The sequence below is a fragment of the Halictus rubicundus genome, chromosome 7 (genome assembly GCF_050948215.1).
Source record: "Halictus rubicundus isolate RS-2024b chromosome 7, iyHalRubi1_principal, whole genome shotgun sequence".
Classification (NCBI taxonomy): domain Eukaryota; kingdom Metazoa; phylum Arthropoda; class Insecta; order Hymenoptera; family Halictidae; genus Halictus; species Halictus rubicundus.
The window spans coordinates 12,648,491-12,664,905 of NC_135155.1; the positions used below are offsets into that span (position 1 = coordinate 12,648,491).

Consider the following 16,415-nt stretch of genomic DNA (forward strand, 5'->3'; position numbering starts at 1 on the left):
CTGATAGCTTAATTCCGAGATACTTTAGTATGAAAATTTTAATACGCATCCGTCCAGACAGAAATATCTCGAGATCGAATGATCGGAATGGTGTGGTCATGGTACTCGTTGGATTCGGTTTTTCATGCTCTACAAGAATATCAAAGAGAACATATAGGTTCCCGTACGAAAACAGTATTGATGACCTTGGAAATTTGTAAAAGAATATAACTTCGAGAAAGAGTTTTGTCTACAAGTATATTGTATTACAAAAATTTAGCCATTAACGCCAGAATCGTGCCATTGTTGACATCGTTGATCTCGTCACTACAATCGCAAATATTTTTGCGAATGTCATATACTATATGACTGAAGAAAATTGAAGTGATTAACATGAAAGTAATGGATTCAACGAACGTTATTAACATTAGATTTACGGGACCCGTCAAAATGACGGCTTCTACATTCTTTAATTTACAATTATTGTAACACATTTATTCCTTGGAACATATATTATGGTAAAAGCTGCTGAAAATCTGGCTGAATATATTCTTGATATTTTTATAAAATAATCCAAACTGGCCACTTTTAGTACTCCGTAAACCTAGTGTTAAAATTAAAGAGGTAAATAGAATGAAAATGATTAAAAAACGAAATTAGAACGTTATTTACAGGAGATTGATTAAGTTCGTTACAGGTACAACAAAGTCATTAAGAGATCTGTTAATGGGTTTTCTGTTGGGGGCCGGAGTGTTTACGTTAACTCAGCGATAAAATACGAAATCTGGTCGGTTTTCATTGGGTTTACCGTTGCGCAATGTATCGCATTTGGAGACTTACTTAAATCGGCTTCAGCCTCGTCCTTAATTGCTTGGTTCTCCGATTTCATCCTTGTAGCGATAGCTTCCTGCTCCTTCGCCTCCTGCCTCGTTTTCTCTGCTTCTACCTATCGAGAATAATTATAGTTTTTGCTAGAGCTGTCGATCGCGAGCCTCTGACTCACTAGAAATTGACTGTAGCGCGAGGGAACGCTGTTACATTGAACGGTTTGGTAAAAGTATTGTTTAACCTTTGTACACTGTTCGGTAAAATGGGACGTACATGGCTTGAGAGTTAACTAACTCTTTGTTGGCGAGGATTTTTTAACCCTTTGCACTCGAAGCTACTTTAACTCCAAAACGAAACATTTCTTCCGACCTAGAATATTTCCCTGCTATATATTTATTTTTCATGTTGTACATAAGAAAATGGTGCAATTTGCTCCTACAAACATATTTAATAATGTAAAAAATATTTTGAATAATGATACAGCAATTTTTAGTGACGCCTTACGGTCTAAAGTCTGAAAGTCTTCAGCTTTAGGAAAAATAAAAATAGTTTGTGGAAAGATTGACGAGAAAATATGGATATTGATTAAATCGATTCGAATGAGAACAGCGACGGAATTGCGCGATGCGAGAAAGGGTGATAAACATTGACATTTGTAATTATGAAACGTTTCGAGTGAAATTATTTAAAAATCCTACAATATTTTACACTGATCTTTTGTTACGACAATAATTAAATTGTTCGTTTGCAGCTTTCAATATTGAACACATGCGTCACCAATACGATATTCGTCCCCGAAGGATTAAATTAAATCAAACAGCATTTCTATCAACAGTACAGTCAGAAAAAAAATGAAAAAATGTACGGGTTGACCGATTTTTCTAATTTAGATAATTGTGAAAATTAGACGGTAATTGCGCCATACTAACTGTGTCGACAGTGATCCTCTGGATCATTCTAGCCGTGGCCTCAGCTGCTTTTTCCAGCTGCGGTTTCATCTTTGCCAATTGCTCCTGCATGTCCTTTACTTCGACCTCCGCGCTCGCTAATTTGTCCAAACCTGAAAATTATGAAGAATGATTAATCAATTGACATTTTCCTTGAAAGGGGTGACTCCTGAGGTCGTTTGAAGTAACTTTCCCCTTTGTGAAAATTTTCTTCGTGGCTTTGCTAAGGAACTATTAACCGTGTTATTTCATAATCGTGCAACAAATGGTCGGGTGACTTTTATTCAGTACTGTATAAAATTGTTGGTAGGACAACTGTATTTGAACAGCGACATAGTAAGACGCGTTCTCGCGAAACTGTGGGATGATTGATGGAATCGAGATGATAGTGACTTTTTCTGTAACGTGATTCGGTAGTGTCAGAGCTGGCGAAGCACACCAGAATGATCGCCATCGGGGTCCATCGCAAACAATTGGATCGATTCGAGGCTGCGATTGGAAATGGAATGCGAGCAGAGCTTTGTTAGACGCAGACTGAATTCCCACTGAGTTGGACAAAGCGCGACCGCGCGTGGCCACCAAGAGCCCATTACAGACATCGAAGGAATTTCGGTTCGAAATGGCCGGACCCATTCCATGTAATTCTCTGGTGCCGAAATAATTGATGGCGCGTATTCGAGTTGTTGTTGTGGGCAGCGAAAAGATAGTGGTCTGAAATGGGTTGGGGAAATATTGGTGGAGAGGAGGGGCAGAGGGCGTAGCAGAGCTGAGAGCGACGAAGCCACGCCCACTGTTTAACAACATGGAAATATATATACATGTGGTAACGCTGTTACTTGTTTCTTTAGCACTATTTGCTTTGAATTGTATATTGATGAGAATTGTACTGTGCGGCACTACTGTGGGTATGGTAAATTCGAGAGATGAGAGGCCACGCCCACTTTGCGCAATCTACATGGAGAAACAATGCAATCATCTATTCCTGTAGATGTTGCAGTACACGTTGTGAAGACTTGCAAATCGGAAATTAACACAAATTGCTTTCTAGGGTATTGGCTTAGCACCGTCAAGATTGAAAGCAACAAGGCCACGCCCACTCGAAGTATTTCGCATAGAGGGACAAAAATAAATAGCGTTCCACGAACTTTAGATACAGAACTCTCGAGATCAATTGTATCCTGTGACGCTTCTTCTTATATCTCTGACGTCATTTCTTCTGACGTGATTTGTCCCAATGACATTTTTATTATAGACTCAAATGTCGGAATACTAACCCGAAGCCTATTTTAATATCGCCTAAAAATTCTTTACCTCATTAAATTGTACATACAATTGGGTCCATTTTGACCCAACATTTCGAAAGAAGTAGATACGAGGACCAACTTTCGGTGGCAAATTTAAATTAGCAACTGTTCAGTTTATGATAATTGTTTAATAATAATAATTCAATTAATCGTATTAAGTTCAAATAATTATCCCAAAAAATTGCAAAATAAACAATTAATTAGAAACTAGTCAGAAATATTGAATTGCTTAGGGAGTATAAAAGTTAAGTGAAAATTCTAAAAACTGGCAATCGCATAACTGTCGTCTACATTCATTTTCATTTATTCAGAGACAAGTATATTTTCGGCCGTGCCACGTTCATCGAATAATTTCAAATATGAATAATCTGGGACCCATCCAAGCAAATTTCGTTTGTCTCAGCGAGTTCCGGTTTTTGACAGTGTTTCCGGTGTTCGCGGTAGTATTTGTCGTCGCAGCCCCGATCGGAATCAATAATCCAACGTTGGCACGTATTACGAGCTTCTATCGGACAGCTTCTGCGTAATTTATCGTCTGCGAAATTAGTCGGTCTTTCACCTCTGACCCACGGAACTTTGTTTCTGAACGAGGTTCTCGGCGGCATGGTGTTCGAAACAATTTTTCATCGCTTATACTAGGCACCCGATAAAAATGGATCAAAACGCAGACGAGGTAAGACAACGTAAACAATGAAAAAAATGACATAATTACTTTGTGCTCCAAGTTATGTGATATTTGAGTTGCTCTGTGCTTCAATTACGTGGGAATTGAACTAGGTAATTGTTGTCAAGTCGACAGCTGATTAGTGTAATCGTGACTATAATTGAATTACTGAATTTAATGACACTGTACTTGAGTAATTCAATTGTGCAGTTCATTTATATTGCTTTTCGACTATATAGTTATTTACTTCTATAATTGAATTGAAGTACAATTATAATTACATTATACTTTGATTATGGCTTTTGCAAAAAATTGTTTGAATTTTGTTCAAGGTTTCGTTCCACGAGTTTTCAAGGTCGCGACTTTTTAAGTGGGTCAAAGGAAGAGTTATGCAAGGGCCTCGAAGAGCCTAACAATATCGACGAGAGCTCGCGAGGCTGGCAGTTTTAATTAAAATCGAAGGTATGCATCTAGCTGCGTTGTAATTTCCGAAGTATCCCAGTGTCACGAGCTCTATTGATAAATTGATCGTTGTCTGCCGGATGTTCCGGCAAAGTTCAGTTTTTGCCGTTGATTGAATTCTATGTCGGACACGAAACGATTAATTTCCGGCAGTTGAACAATTTTCGAGAGCAGTACTCGTGTCAAACGTTGTCACAAATTTTTTTTTCTTTTCATTTCACGAGAAAGTAATTCTGCGTTTGCTATGCACAGCCATGTAACTAATTGTTTCTACAATTTACTATTTATTTATTTATAATTTATTTTAACGTGGTTTAAAAAAAGTTGCTATGTAATTAATAATTTAGTTGCATTATTCTCCGATCACTTAGGAGTATACAATTACATATGTAGTAATAAAATTACGCAGTGATTCAATTACATAGTGATTCAATGTCATTTAATGATTAATTGAATGTAACTTAATTATGTAGACAAGATCAAAATGCAATTGAAGTTACACACATAATGCAACCGTGTCCAATTTTAATTATAAAGTGCAATCTGATTGAGCTGAACGATTAATTGGATTTACGAATTACTATGCAATCGAACAATCTGTTAATAATAATAAGTCGCGGAATCATTCCGTTCTAATTTAACGCAAGCGTGCAGAATGACGTTATATTTCAATTACACTAATAATTACAGTAACTAGCAATCAAATTAATTCAGACGTTTGCATCATATAATTCGATTACGAGCTGCTATCAAAGTACAGTGAAATTGAATTACCTAATGAAGTTACGGTGTAACCCGATTAACAAGATTATGATACCACGTATATTATACGTTCCCAGAATTCCAGGTTCTATTTTACGCAGATACCAAAAATAACAGTTCGACTAAACATCATTATAGTCGAGACATGATTGTTATTTTATGACTGTTCCCCATGTTTTGGCAATGGAATTATTAATACACTTATAAAGTATTTCTCGACATATGCGTGTCTGCAACGATAAATAGTGTGGCTTTAAGATTTTTTACAACCCGGATTTTCTACCTAAAAATCTGAATTAATTACAGAAAATGCACCTGGGTATATGACATCTGTCAGATTTTTTTTCCGAATTTTCGCGTCTAATTAAATAGGGAAAATAGGGCAAAAACGGATTTTTCCATTTAACCCCATAATTACCCTCCCGGTCAAGATAGAGGGTTAAAATTTTACACAATGTTACATAAATAGCGGTTAAAATTTTCCACAATATGGTTTTCCTTAATGCCCTATCGAATAGTCCGTTCAATTTGGTTTAAGAACATTTTTTTTCATCCGGCTATATCCTTTTCTTACGGCCTGAGTAGTTCTTAATATCAAGAAGTTAATATTGAAAATTGTAAATTTAAACTTCTATACAAGAAAAAACATTCAGACAGATTGCTTGTAGTAGTACGAACGTCATTGGAAATTCTTTGAATAAATCATCCGATACAAATGATCGAGAAGGAAATATTTGAAAGGTAGGCAAAGTAATATGCATCGATACCGAGGGACGATGCATCTCCATTCCACCGGAAAGTAACTCTATTGCTCAGTGCTGTGGGCAAGTAGTATAAATCAAATTTCCTACCTGTGGTCAGACGATTCGCTGCGGCGGCCAATTCTTTCTTCTTCTTATTCAAAAGATCACCATAACCAGATAACAGCTCTAAGTAGGATGTTGGTGTGACGTAGTTGTGACGATTCAGTTCCTGCGTAATATTTTACGAAATGATAATTTTTCTTAGCAAATAGAAATAAGTTTTTCACCTTCAGGAAGATATCGCTCGCAGCTATCACACTTGAGTGCATGTACTGGCACAGCCTGACGATCGATCGCAGAATGCTCTCGGTGATCGACTCGTCCTTGATGTCAGTCAAAAATCGCATAGCGACACTCTGAAAAATGCCGAAACCACAGCTTCAATTCATATGTAAAAAATTCAATTTTTTCGTACGAGCAGATTCGTGCGATTCCACTCTTTCATGTTTTGGAAATTCGATGTGCATGTAGAGATAAAGTAATGACTAGATTGCGAATTTTATGCACGAATGACGAAAATAAGAAGAAGTAGAAAGCCCGGAATCGTGGCGAACGTCGACCCATGTTTTTCAAACCATACTCTACAAGAAAATATATAATTCATGGAATTTTGATTATTTTTACCTGAAAAAACACGCGTGTACATGTTTCTTTGGAAAATTCCCAGAAATCCGCGCAAAAACAGTCTCGAAAATAAGAAATATCTACTCTACAAAAAAATACATAACTCATGTAACTTTGGTTATTTTTACCTGAACAAAATCATACGCATAGTTCGACTATCGACAAGTATGTGTACAAAATTCCATTGCAAAAGGTTCAATAATTTTTTTGAAAAAAATTCCTAAATATGCATGCGAAGTCGGCTCAGAAAACCAGAATACTCCAATATTTTATTCGATCCGCATATTTTCCGACCGGTGTCGCTTCGTCCGAGGTTGCCATAAATGCGTGAGCACGCGAATGCAGTTAATATCGGGCAACTGGGGCGATTAGGGTCGTTTCAGTTGTAGAGAGCGTCCACACAGGAGCGAACAGCAGTAATCGCGTTTGTTGGTCCGACGAACTGTCCCGTATCTACTCGAAAGCAAGGATGAAGATGAGGTGAGAGTAAATTAGGTTTACGAACCTGAAGCGCGGCTTCCGGCCACGGGCAAAACCAATCGATCGTGCAGCAATTGACCAACGCCGGAAACTGCCTGATCCGAGCGCGAAAAACCTCGCCGATTGGACTATGAACAAACAAAATTGTCGTCTGATCAAATTAGGTCAGCGACGGATCATTCGTTATTAGTCCTGTCGAGGAGCAAGTGGTCATTGAACGACTCTAATCAACAGGATACGGTCAATTGATCAAGATTATCGCCATGATCCCACTTTCACTCCACGTCACCGCAATTCTTTCACAGATCGACAAAAACTAAAGATCCTTTTTAATTTCTTTTTACATTGTCATTGAACTTATGCACTGACTCGCATAATTGTCCTGTAGACTGAGAATTTTTACGCATTCGTGACAAAAATAAGTTGGTAGACTATAAACCAATGAAACCACTTAAACAATTTAGAAATATCATTCTATTGTTTTCAACTCATTAAAACCAATAAAAATTGAAATAAATGTCTATGTACCTTATGCATCACAGAATGAATCGAGACAATTTTTATCTTGCATAAAGATCCGCCGTCTATTGAGCACGCACAGCTTTAAACTGAAATTACTTTTTTGGAATACGACTTTCTGTTAAGCTCAAAAGAGTAGCTTAGCAGAGAACGTGCTATGGAATTTTTGGAAAAATTGCTCGGAATTGCGATAAAAAAAATGACGGTCGTTTTTTGACGAAATTTTTATCCGGGCTTATAATGAAAATTTAAGAAATGTCTTTTGTAGAAGTTTAATCGAAATTGTTTAATTGATTTATGAATTAGCAACGATCAAAAGTGGTGTGGTGAGGAACGTATGAAGATTATGAAATCTTGTGAAAGGGATCTTTTAGATTCAATAAAAGTTAAATGAAAACGATTTTATTAGAAGTCTTATTAAAACTGATTTTATGAGAGAAGTGCAAACTCGCTTCAAGCTGTGAATTATCTGTGAAAATAATATTTACTCTTATGGAATTTTTATGGAAAGAAATGTTGGCATCAGCAACTTCTTTAACAGGTGTTATGAGACAGATCTCGTAGAAGCTCTATAATAAATGTCCCATGAAAACGAGTTATTTTAAAGCTTTTATTAAAAGAGGTTTCATAAGAAAAGTGCAAACGGGCGTCGAGCTTGTGAATTATCTACTAAAAGAACATTTTCTTCTTATGGAATCTTTGAAGAAGACATGTCTCGCCTTAAGAACTTTTTTTAAAAGGACTCTTATAAAATACCTCTTTCAGAAGCTTGGTAATAAAAGCTCCACCAAGACAAGTTATTTGAATGCGATTATGAACAGAGGTACCATAAGAGTTGTACAAAGTAAGCTTCAAGAATTATCTGGAAAAACATCGCAAATAAGATTCATATTCGCAATATCAATTTAATCATAATAATTATTTAATACTACTGTCATATTACTCCGTGGAAACTGTTTTAATTGTCATAATAATTATTCAATTTTGTTGTCATACCATTCACTGGAAAATGTTCAATATTTATCATAATAATTATTTCATTCTGTCGTCGTGCTATCACTGGAAATTGTCAATATTTTTTATAACAGCTGAGAACCTTTTCAAAATTGACAATCGAGATATTTCTTCCCCTTACAGTAAAATTTTCATTTTTATATTGTACATATTCTATGCAAATGAAAACATTTATTCTCGCAAACTATTCTTTATCTGTTCTCGTTAGAATTTGTGCTATGAAAACAATATTTATATATGTGGTTTATAAGTACATATTAACCAGTTAGTTGTTTTTGACAAGTATACTCGTCATGAAGAAGTGGCAATATTTTGTGTGATGACGAGCATATTCGTCAAAACAGCTGACTAGTTAATTTTTGCGACGCAATTTAGGTATACATTTTTCAAAGAGATCGCAATAGCTTTCTGGTTAAACGAAATCATTTATTTTAAAGAATTTCCACGTATCTGTTCCAATGGGAATTTCAAACATTTTTTTTAAATGAAAATTTTACTGTTCATGCTTCAAATGGAACCTATTAAAAACTTCCGGCAACTCTTTCAACCTCGGAATTTTTCATATCGCCTACTGCTCATTGCATTCTGGATTTTTCTTTGATCATTTGTGTTTCCGTGTCTCTTTATACGCGATGTTTTCTCTGACACGATTACCATCTTCTCGACTATGCCGCTTTCATACTCTGCTCCGTCTCAAATACGGTCTATCAAATTCCTCACGGTTCGTTGAGCATATTCAATTTATTTCTGCGCGGTTTCTTAAACGCGTTCTCTTTAAAAGAGTTTCATTGGTCCATACACTGCCTATCGAACTCTGTTTAACAAAGCTTTAGATCGATTATATTCAATTATACCTTCTGTACAGCTTTAAGACGATTATGCTAAATTAAACCTTCTGTACAGCTTTGAACTGATTCTGTTAAATCGAACCTTATGTGCAGCGTTCAATCGATTTATTCATCTAGAACGTACCTTCTACTTGAAGTATGTTTTATTTATCTCTCCACGATTTTCTGCACTTTCTATTATTTTCATTCTATGTGCACTTACGTTATTTTTCGAATCACATTGTGGACAATCTTCAACGATGTTTTTAAAACGTTCTATTTTACTTTACTATCGTTCGTTTTTGTCAGATTTCCGAAAAGACGTTTGACTCAGTTTTATACAGTATTTTAACAAATTTTATCCGCTTTGATCCGCTTTAATAGTTTTTATCCGCTGTGTTTTGTACAGTTTTATATGCGTTTTTTGTGAATTGGTCACTTTTTGTTTCGTCAACCTGTACAAGCGGTTTTTATCACTGTTATGCAAAATTGTATTTTCAAATTCGTCAAATCAAAAGGTTCGAAGGTTTAACGTTACCGTGAATTGGTTAATTAATCCCTGCATAAATTCCTGTTCCTCGAAATGAACTATCTGTTGGAAGATATTGAAAGACCGAAAGGTGCCGGAGGAACATTATGGAATCCAATTCCGTGATAATGAGAATTGTAATGCCATTGTGTTGCGCTCAGCGGATTCCGGCGCGTGCTCGCGAATATGTAGTAGAAATAAATACTGTTGACATCCGCGAACTTGCTATGAATACGTGGCCTCCAATTCCAATGAAGCGGCATCAATGCAATTCCGTTGTATTGTTCCGGCCACTATTTCCTATGCTCATCTTTGAAGTATTAAACGGTATGTCGGAATGTTTACAAATGTATGTACAAAACGTTCGTAACTACATGTACAGCGAATGTAGTGCGTCGACAATAGATTCGGAAGCTTTATGCAAAATACAAAATATTCAAATTCAATTGTAACAAGCAGAAGTTAAACGGAAGCGCGTTTTCTCGTTTAATAATTTTAATAAAGCGAAGGGAATGCAATAGTATGAATTGGGTGTAGATCCTTTGAAAAATCTCTGTGAATTCTTTGAAATTCTCTGTCGACAGTTTCAATTTATTCGGCTTGACGGTACTATAGATATGTCGTGAAATTTAAATTAGATATCGATTATTTATCGATGCGTGTGTCGACAATATGCAACGAGGTTTCTAGGAAAAGAAGATGTGCCACACCAAGCATCCAGTCACGTCTACCGACAAACGTGTCTGACCATTGCACGACAGGATCTACTGAATACCTGCTCCCTTCTTCTACAGGGTGTCCGAAAACACACTGACCATTCGGAACGAACGTATCTTCAAGATAATAACCCGTTGATCAACGAATATGTACATTGTTTCAATAAAATTATTGTCTTCGCAAAATTATGAAAATAACAAAAACTAAAGTAAATTTTCATTCCAACAATGCAGGATGAAATCTAATCGATAAACGTTTCCTGTATAAATTTCCCATTCTTCCCCGTAAAATGAGAATCTGTAAAGAAACGATATAGTTCCTATTTAAAAAGTCAAGTTGACCTTCAAATAACCTTAATGAAACAGCTGAAACAAGCGAAAAACGAGCAGCACAGTTAGATTTTCTCCTTTATGCCATACAACTTTTGTTTCAAACGTTTTTTCTCAGACCGCGTTTTTACCACGTTATAGAACGCTCGAGCGTAATTCAATTGAACACCCTGTATAGACAACCAAATATTAATTCAAGCAGCTCTAAATACCACACCTTAGCCGCCCACAGACAAACCACAACTATAACCGACACGTGGGTGAGTTTCCATCGCTCTACGGTGTCCAACACCGACCAGAATCGTCGAATTAATTCTATTGGACACACGGTGGCCCCATCATGGCCCCGGTGAACGATCGCCGGGGCCAATTGCCTCTAAAGAAACTCGTTACCGATCGAATGGACAGTCAAGAGAGCGATCGTTGTCGGAGATCCTGGCGATCTCAATTTCCGTGTTCCCTTTTGCCAGTCCCGACCGTCATTACCCATAGTTAGCCAGGGTTATTTATTCCCATTTCAATTCCGAATCAACCGATAGGGTGGTGGATGATGACGGGGGAAAAAAGGAGAGTAAAAGAGCGAAGAGCGACGGGAATGGGGGCAAGTGGAAAATGGGTAGAACGGCAAGCAGAGGGAAGTATACCATATACGTATACCTCATCGTGATGACTAGATGCAAATTGTTCCGAACGGAGTTCACATAAGCGGAGAAAAGGTTGCTCCTATTGATCTGCAGCCCCGCCTCCTGCACTTTGCCACGCATCGCGTGGAATATACGCTCGATCTCGTCCACTTGGTACACGTTCGGCACGTCACCGTTGTTCAACACGCTGTTCAGGTCCTCCAGCATCGACTCGTTCTTTATCTGCGACAAACCAATTACTTCTTAGCCGTGGTTAGTTGCACCTCTCCCGATACGTGTCTTTTTGCGTTCTAGCATTGTTAGATGTCCTTTGGTGTTTATAGTGTGGTAGAAAAATGAGAATAGCTTGAATTCGTTTCTTTTTATTTCCCTGATGCGAGTACCTAGCATTCACTCATTGGTTTGGGACCTAACTCCAATTCATTGGTTGGGGACCTAATACTTACTTCTGGATTTCGGATCCAATCTCAACGCCAGGTTTTGATACCTAATACGTACTCATTGATTTGGAACCCAATCCCTACTCATTAATTTCGGGGCTCAATCCCTACTCGTTGATTTGGGACCTAACATTTATTCTTTGGTTTGGGTCCCCCAACACTTACTCCTGGATTTGGGACCCAACAGAAGAATGCCGAGGAGACCAATTTCGCAAAGTAAAATATTACTTCAGATCACCTCAGGAATCATCCCTTTCAAGGAAGTACAATATGTTTGGGACACCCTGCACATTATTTTCAACACAGAGGAACTTCTAACGGGACACCCTGTACGTGTAGAGTGCTTTAGATCGAACGGATAATTAAGACGTTGGATTGTAATGAATGGAGACACGTTGGGTAGGATTGATTCTAATTGTTTCTCGTTTGTAATGTGATTGAGAGAACACGAGATCTTTTATTGATTTTATTCTATTCTCGTGGAGATACATATAGGCGGAATGTGAAGGGTTAAGGGTCGTCGCACTTTGTAGGTGACGGTGAAGGTAACGGAAACGGAAAGAGACGGATCCAGCTGCTTCTATTTCCGAATAACACCGACGACATTTCAGATTCGCCCTCGGTTCTTCACCTTTGGATTTATTTTGAAATTCGCCGGGACGCCGTTGACGCGGTAAAATGGAGATTGGTCGAGGATGCATAGGTATGAAACATCAGATCGCTCAATGCTCCCTGTTTATATTATACCGATTTGTACAGGGTGTGCCATTTGGTTCAAATCAAACTTGCCCCGTCACTGTGTACCCTATGCCACCTCTACACGTTTTGACCAGTTATTTATTTATTTTTTGATGTTCGAAGTGAAAACGTTTTTATATCGTTTGGTTAAGAAATTGATAATTATATTTAAATAATCCTGTTTTCAGTATGAAGCCCTTGTTCTCATAATTTCCAGCATATTATGCAAACGTTCTATACCATTGTACTTTATTCTGCCTCCATTTATTTCTACTACAATACAACTGGAAATTAAATTATGCGTTCATGAAGTTAGGATTAGGAAGAAAGCAACGACAAGTCTCCATCCCCATATTCCAATAATCTCCACAATGCCGTACAATTTTGTTCACTAATATGCTTTCGCATACGTCGCATTTCTCCACTACTAGACCTCGTTTCATTTCTCTATTTCATAAAACTTCTATTTACCATAAAGAATCGCAGTCTACTAATTGAAAATTCTATTAGTAAAATAATATTAATAATTTTAAGTGAAGCTGTTTCGATGCTGCCTAACACACAAGCAATAGCAGCCCCATATCTCCGTAATTCCCAGAACGCCATACAATTTTCTCCTATATCCAATCCCGTCTCCACACGTCAAAGACGATCAAGTGACCTAACTCAGACCATTCGGCACAGTTTCCGGGAAACAAGTAGGGTAACAGCAGAGAATAGGGCGACGACCAAAGAGAAACGATCTCTCCTAACAATATAAATAGTATGGGGTTCACGCCGGAAGTATAGTGTCTGTGATATAGTGTCGAACGATTCTTCGGTCGCTATCATCTCCAGCTTCATTTTTGATATTTCCTCGACGTTAAAAGGGACAACGGATTTTGGAAGTGGAAGGTTCAAGCTTTAAAACGAGACTTGAACGAATATTTTGCGACGTTTTTTCGTGAAGTTAAAACGCTTTGAACGTGAACAATTTTTGGACGAAAATTTAGCGATCCTTTAACGGAGCACTAAACATTGCTATTTTATATTACTTTATAAAAATAATAAAAATTTATCTATTCAAATTTTTAGCCATTTTTATAATATACAGGGTGTGCAAAACATGTTGTACTTCCTTGAAACGGATGATTCCTGAGGTACTTTGAAGCAACATTTTCCTTTTCGAAAATGTTCTCCGCGAACTCGTAGAATACCTTTTAAACCGTTTAGTCATCTAGATTAATTTAATCTAGAAATGTTTGAAAACCATCTGAGAAATACAATGATAAATTTTGTTTAATTAACTGTTCACTTCGACCAATCGAAAATTATTGAAAACGAGCGAACGACAGAATTGTAAATAATAAATTCAGTTTCCATCAATTTCCAAGTGAAATAATTGAAAATAGTGTAGAGTAAGTGACCTAATTACTGTGGGGGGTGCCAATTACTGTGCCTATATTAATAATACTTATTTTTGAAACATAATAAATACTAAGAGATATTATATTTTTTCATTAAAATCAGTTAATAAATATTTTATATATCTCTTTTTTTAAGTATAATTAATATAAGCACATTAATCGATACCCCCGCAGTAATTGGGACCTTTACCCAAGCCATAAATTCATAAATGTGAACAATGTGTTATATTGTGCTCCGAATGTTCAACTAACTTTTTGAAAAAGGCTAGATCTCTATCTGATGCAAAGCTGTTATTTGTTTGCGTATTGAATGACGGGATAATCGTTTCTAAAACAGCACTGTAATCCTGCGCATGATACTTAGAATAATTAATGGAATTGGAAAATATTCATAAATGTATGATTCCAATAATACGAGAGATGAAATTTGCACATACAATTCATTTAATTCCATCATAAATGAATTAAACAAACCAAACAACGGAATTACAAATAATAAATTTGTTTTTCATGATTTTCGAGGTGGAATGAATTAAAAAATAAATCTCAACAAAAACCATACTGTATGTTACATTAAATATTGAATTAACTACCTCGGAAATACTGGTGCCGTGTTAAAAATTGCTACTAAAAATCATACTGTACGTTGCTTCAAATGTTCCACTATCTACGAATGCAAAATTTGTTTATTCTTCTACATTTCCCTCGTTCGTCCATTTTCCATTATTAAACACTCCGAAACAATATTATCTCTCTTCTCATTGTATTTCAAACCGATATATTTAATTAAAATATGAAATTATAAATAAAACATGACTCGTTCAATGAAACATCGTAGAAATAAATGAATATCGTCTGATAATTTGCACAACCATTTCGGAGGATTGTATTACTGTTTCCTGGAGAATTAATTATCGTTTAACTTTTCACTTATTTTGCGAGGGAATAAAATGCACGCGCCGTTCGCATAATTGAAAAGTGAATCAGGAACGAAACTAATGCAGTCGTGCGTACTTGGGTGTCCGAGAATAAGAAAACGATCAACTGACTCTGCATTCCCGCCTTCATCATCGACTTTTTAATGTCGTCTCGCCAGTCGTTGCTCGTGTAAGCGCCGCTCAGCTCGATTTGGAAGCAGATGTAGTCCTGAATATGTGCACTCAGCCTCGTTAAACTTTGCCGACCTGAAAAGCAGCAGATTATCATACTCAGTTTGTTGCAAATTTCATTTTTCTGTTTTACAGTTCGAATAGCAGAGGACATTTGTAAAGAAAGATTATTTTCGTTCCATTTTACAGAGACCTGTGTACAGGGTCGTTTGCGGATGGAAAGTGTTAAAAATTTTGTTTCATAAAACCGTATAAATCCTCTTATCTTTCCTATTTCTTTTTCAAATACGCGGTTTCGTCGACTTTTTCAAATTCGTTCGCTTCAAATTTCATTTTCTTTTTACAGCTCGAACAGCAGAGAAGATGTGCGAGAAGAATTAATTCTTTTTCACTTTACGGAGACCTTCGTTTCCCCTAAAAAATCTTCAAATTCCACGCCAACGGACATCATTTGCCATTATTCAATTTTTAATTTTTGCCGAGATTGTATTTCGCGTGGCAAAAAGAAAAAAGAAGAAGAGCTAGGTAGAAGACTACGGTATCGACCCTGTCTTGCAGTCGACCCTACTCGTTAGCATTTAAGTTATGGTTATTTTTACGTTTTTTTATTAGTATTATTATGGGGCCGTTTGTCAGGGAAACGAGCGCCCATCCGCCATCCCCTGAAACAGTTAGGGTCGAGGAAAGACATAAAAGGAAGTCGAACGGACACTTCGGGGTACTAGATTTAGTTCTGCATCACCTGATCCGCCCATGCCCAGGAGCAGGGCGTTTCCGCGAGGCTGCCTTAGAATCCGATTGATCCTGCAGATATGATCTATCGCGTCCTGGAATAGCACCAGTTTCATGGGGGAGGTAGTGGACGCGTTGTAGTCCTCTAAGAAGTCATCCAACACTCGCTCCATCTAGAGCAACCATATTTCCTATAGGTTTAACCCTAGGGAAACTCAATGTACACCAGCTCCACAGCTAGATCCATTCAAAGGGACCATTTATTCATCAATTTGATTTTTACATGTTTATAACCATATCAATTAATTCTTGCGTAGGCTTAACTCCACTTTGACAACCCAGATATTTTTAACTTTTTTAATATAATCCTGTAGATCTCGACGAGAAAATGTCAAAAATCTAAACTTTAATGTTAGGAATTCACTGATTCAAAAGTTATGCGTGTTTAAAGTTGAGCGAGACGAGCAGAGCGGACGAGTCGAGCAGATTTTTTTGCCAAAGAAAAACTTTCTACATTCATTACAATTCACAGGAGTTACAAATATATTTAATTTTTCC

At 36.9% G+C, this 16,415-nt stretch overlaps 1 protein-coding gene across 1 annotated transcript in view; it reads right to left on the bottom strand.

The window, feature by feature from the left end:
- The window catches only part of LOC143355506 (dynein axonemal heavy chain 1), a 114,290-nt gene that overhangs the window by 18,429 nt on the left and 79,446 nt on the right, over positions 1 to 16,415 (bottom strand). Inside the window, exons 30-37 of the mRNA XM_076790344.1 lie at positions 15,868 to 16,030; positions 15,031 to 15,200; positions 11,446 to 11,654; positions 6,879 to 6,981; positions 5,977 to 6,105; positions 5,798 to 5,918; positions 1,737 to 1,867; positions 820 to 925 (exon numbers count right to left, since the gene is read on the bottom strand). Coding sequence (XP_076646459.1) covers positions 820 to 925; positions 1,737 to 1,867; positions 5,798 to 5,918; positions 5,977 to 6,105; positions 6,879 to 6,981; positions 11,446 to 11,654; positions 15,031 to 15,200; positions 15,868 to 16,030 — 1,132 coding nt within the window. The remainder of the gene's footprint in view (positions 1 to 819; positions 926 to 1,736; positions 1,868 to 5,797; positions 5,919 to 5,976; positions 6,106 to 6,878; positions 6,982 to 11,445; positions 11,655 to 15,030; positions 15,201 to 15,867; positions 16,031 to 16,415) is intronic.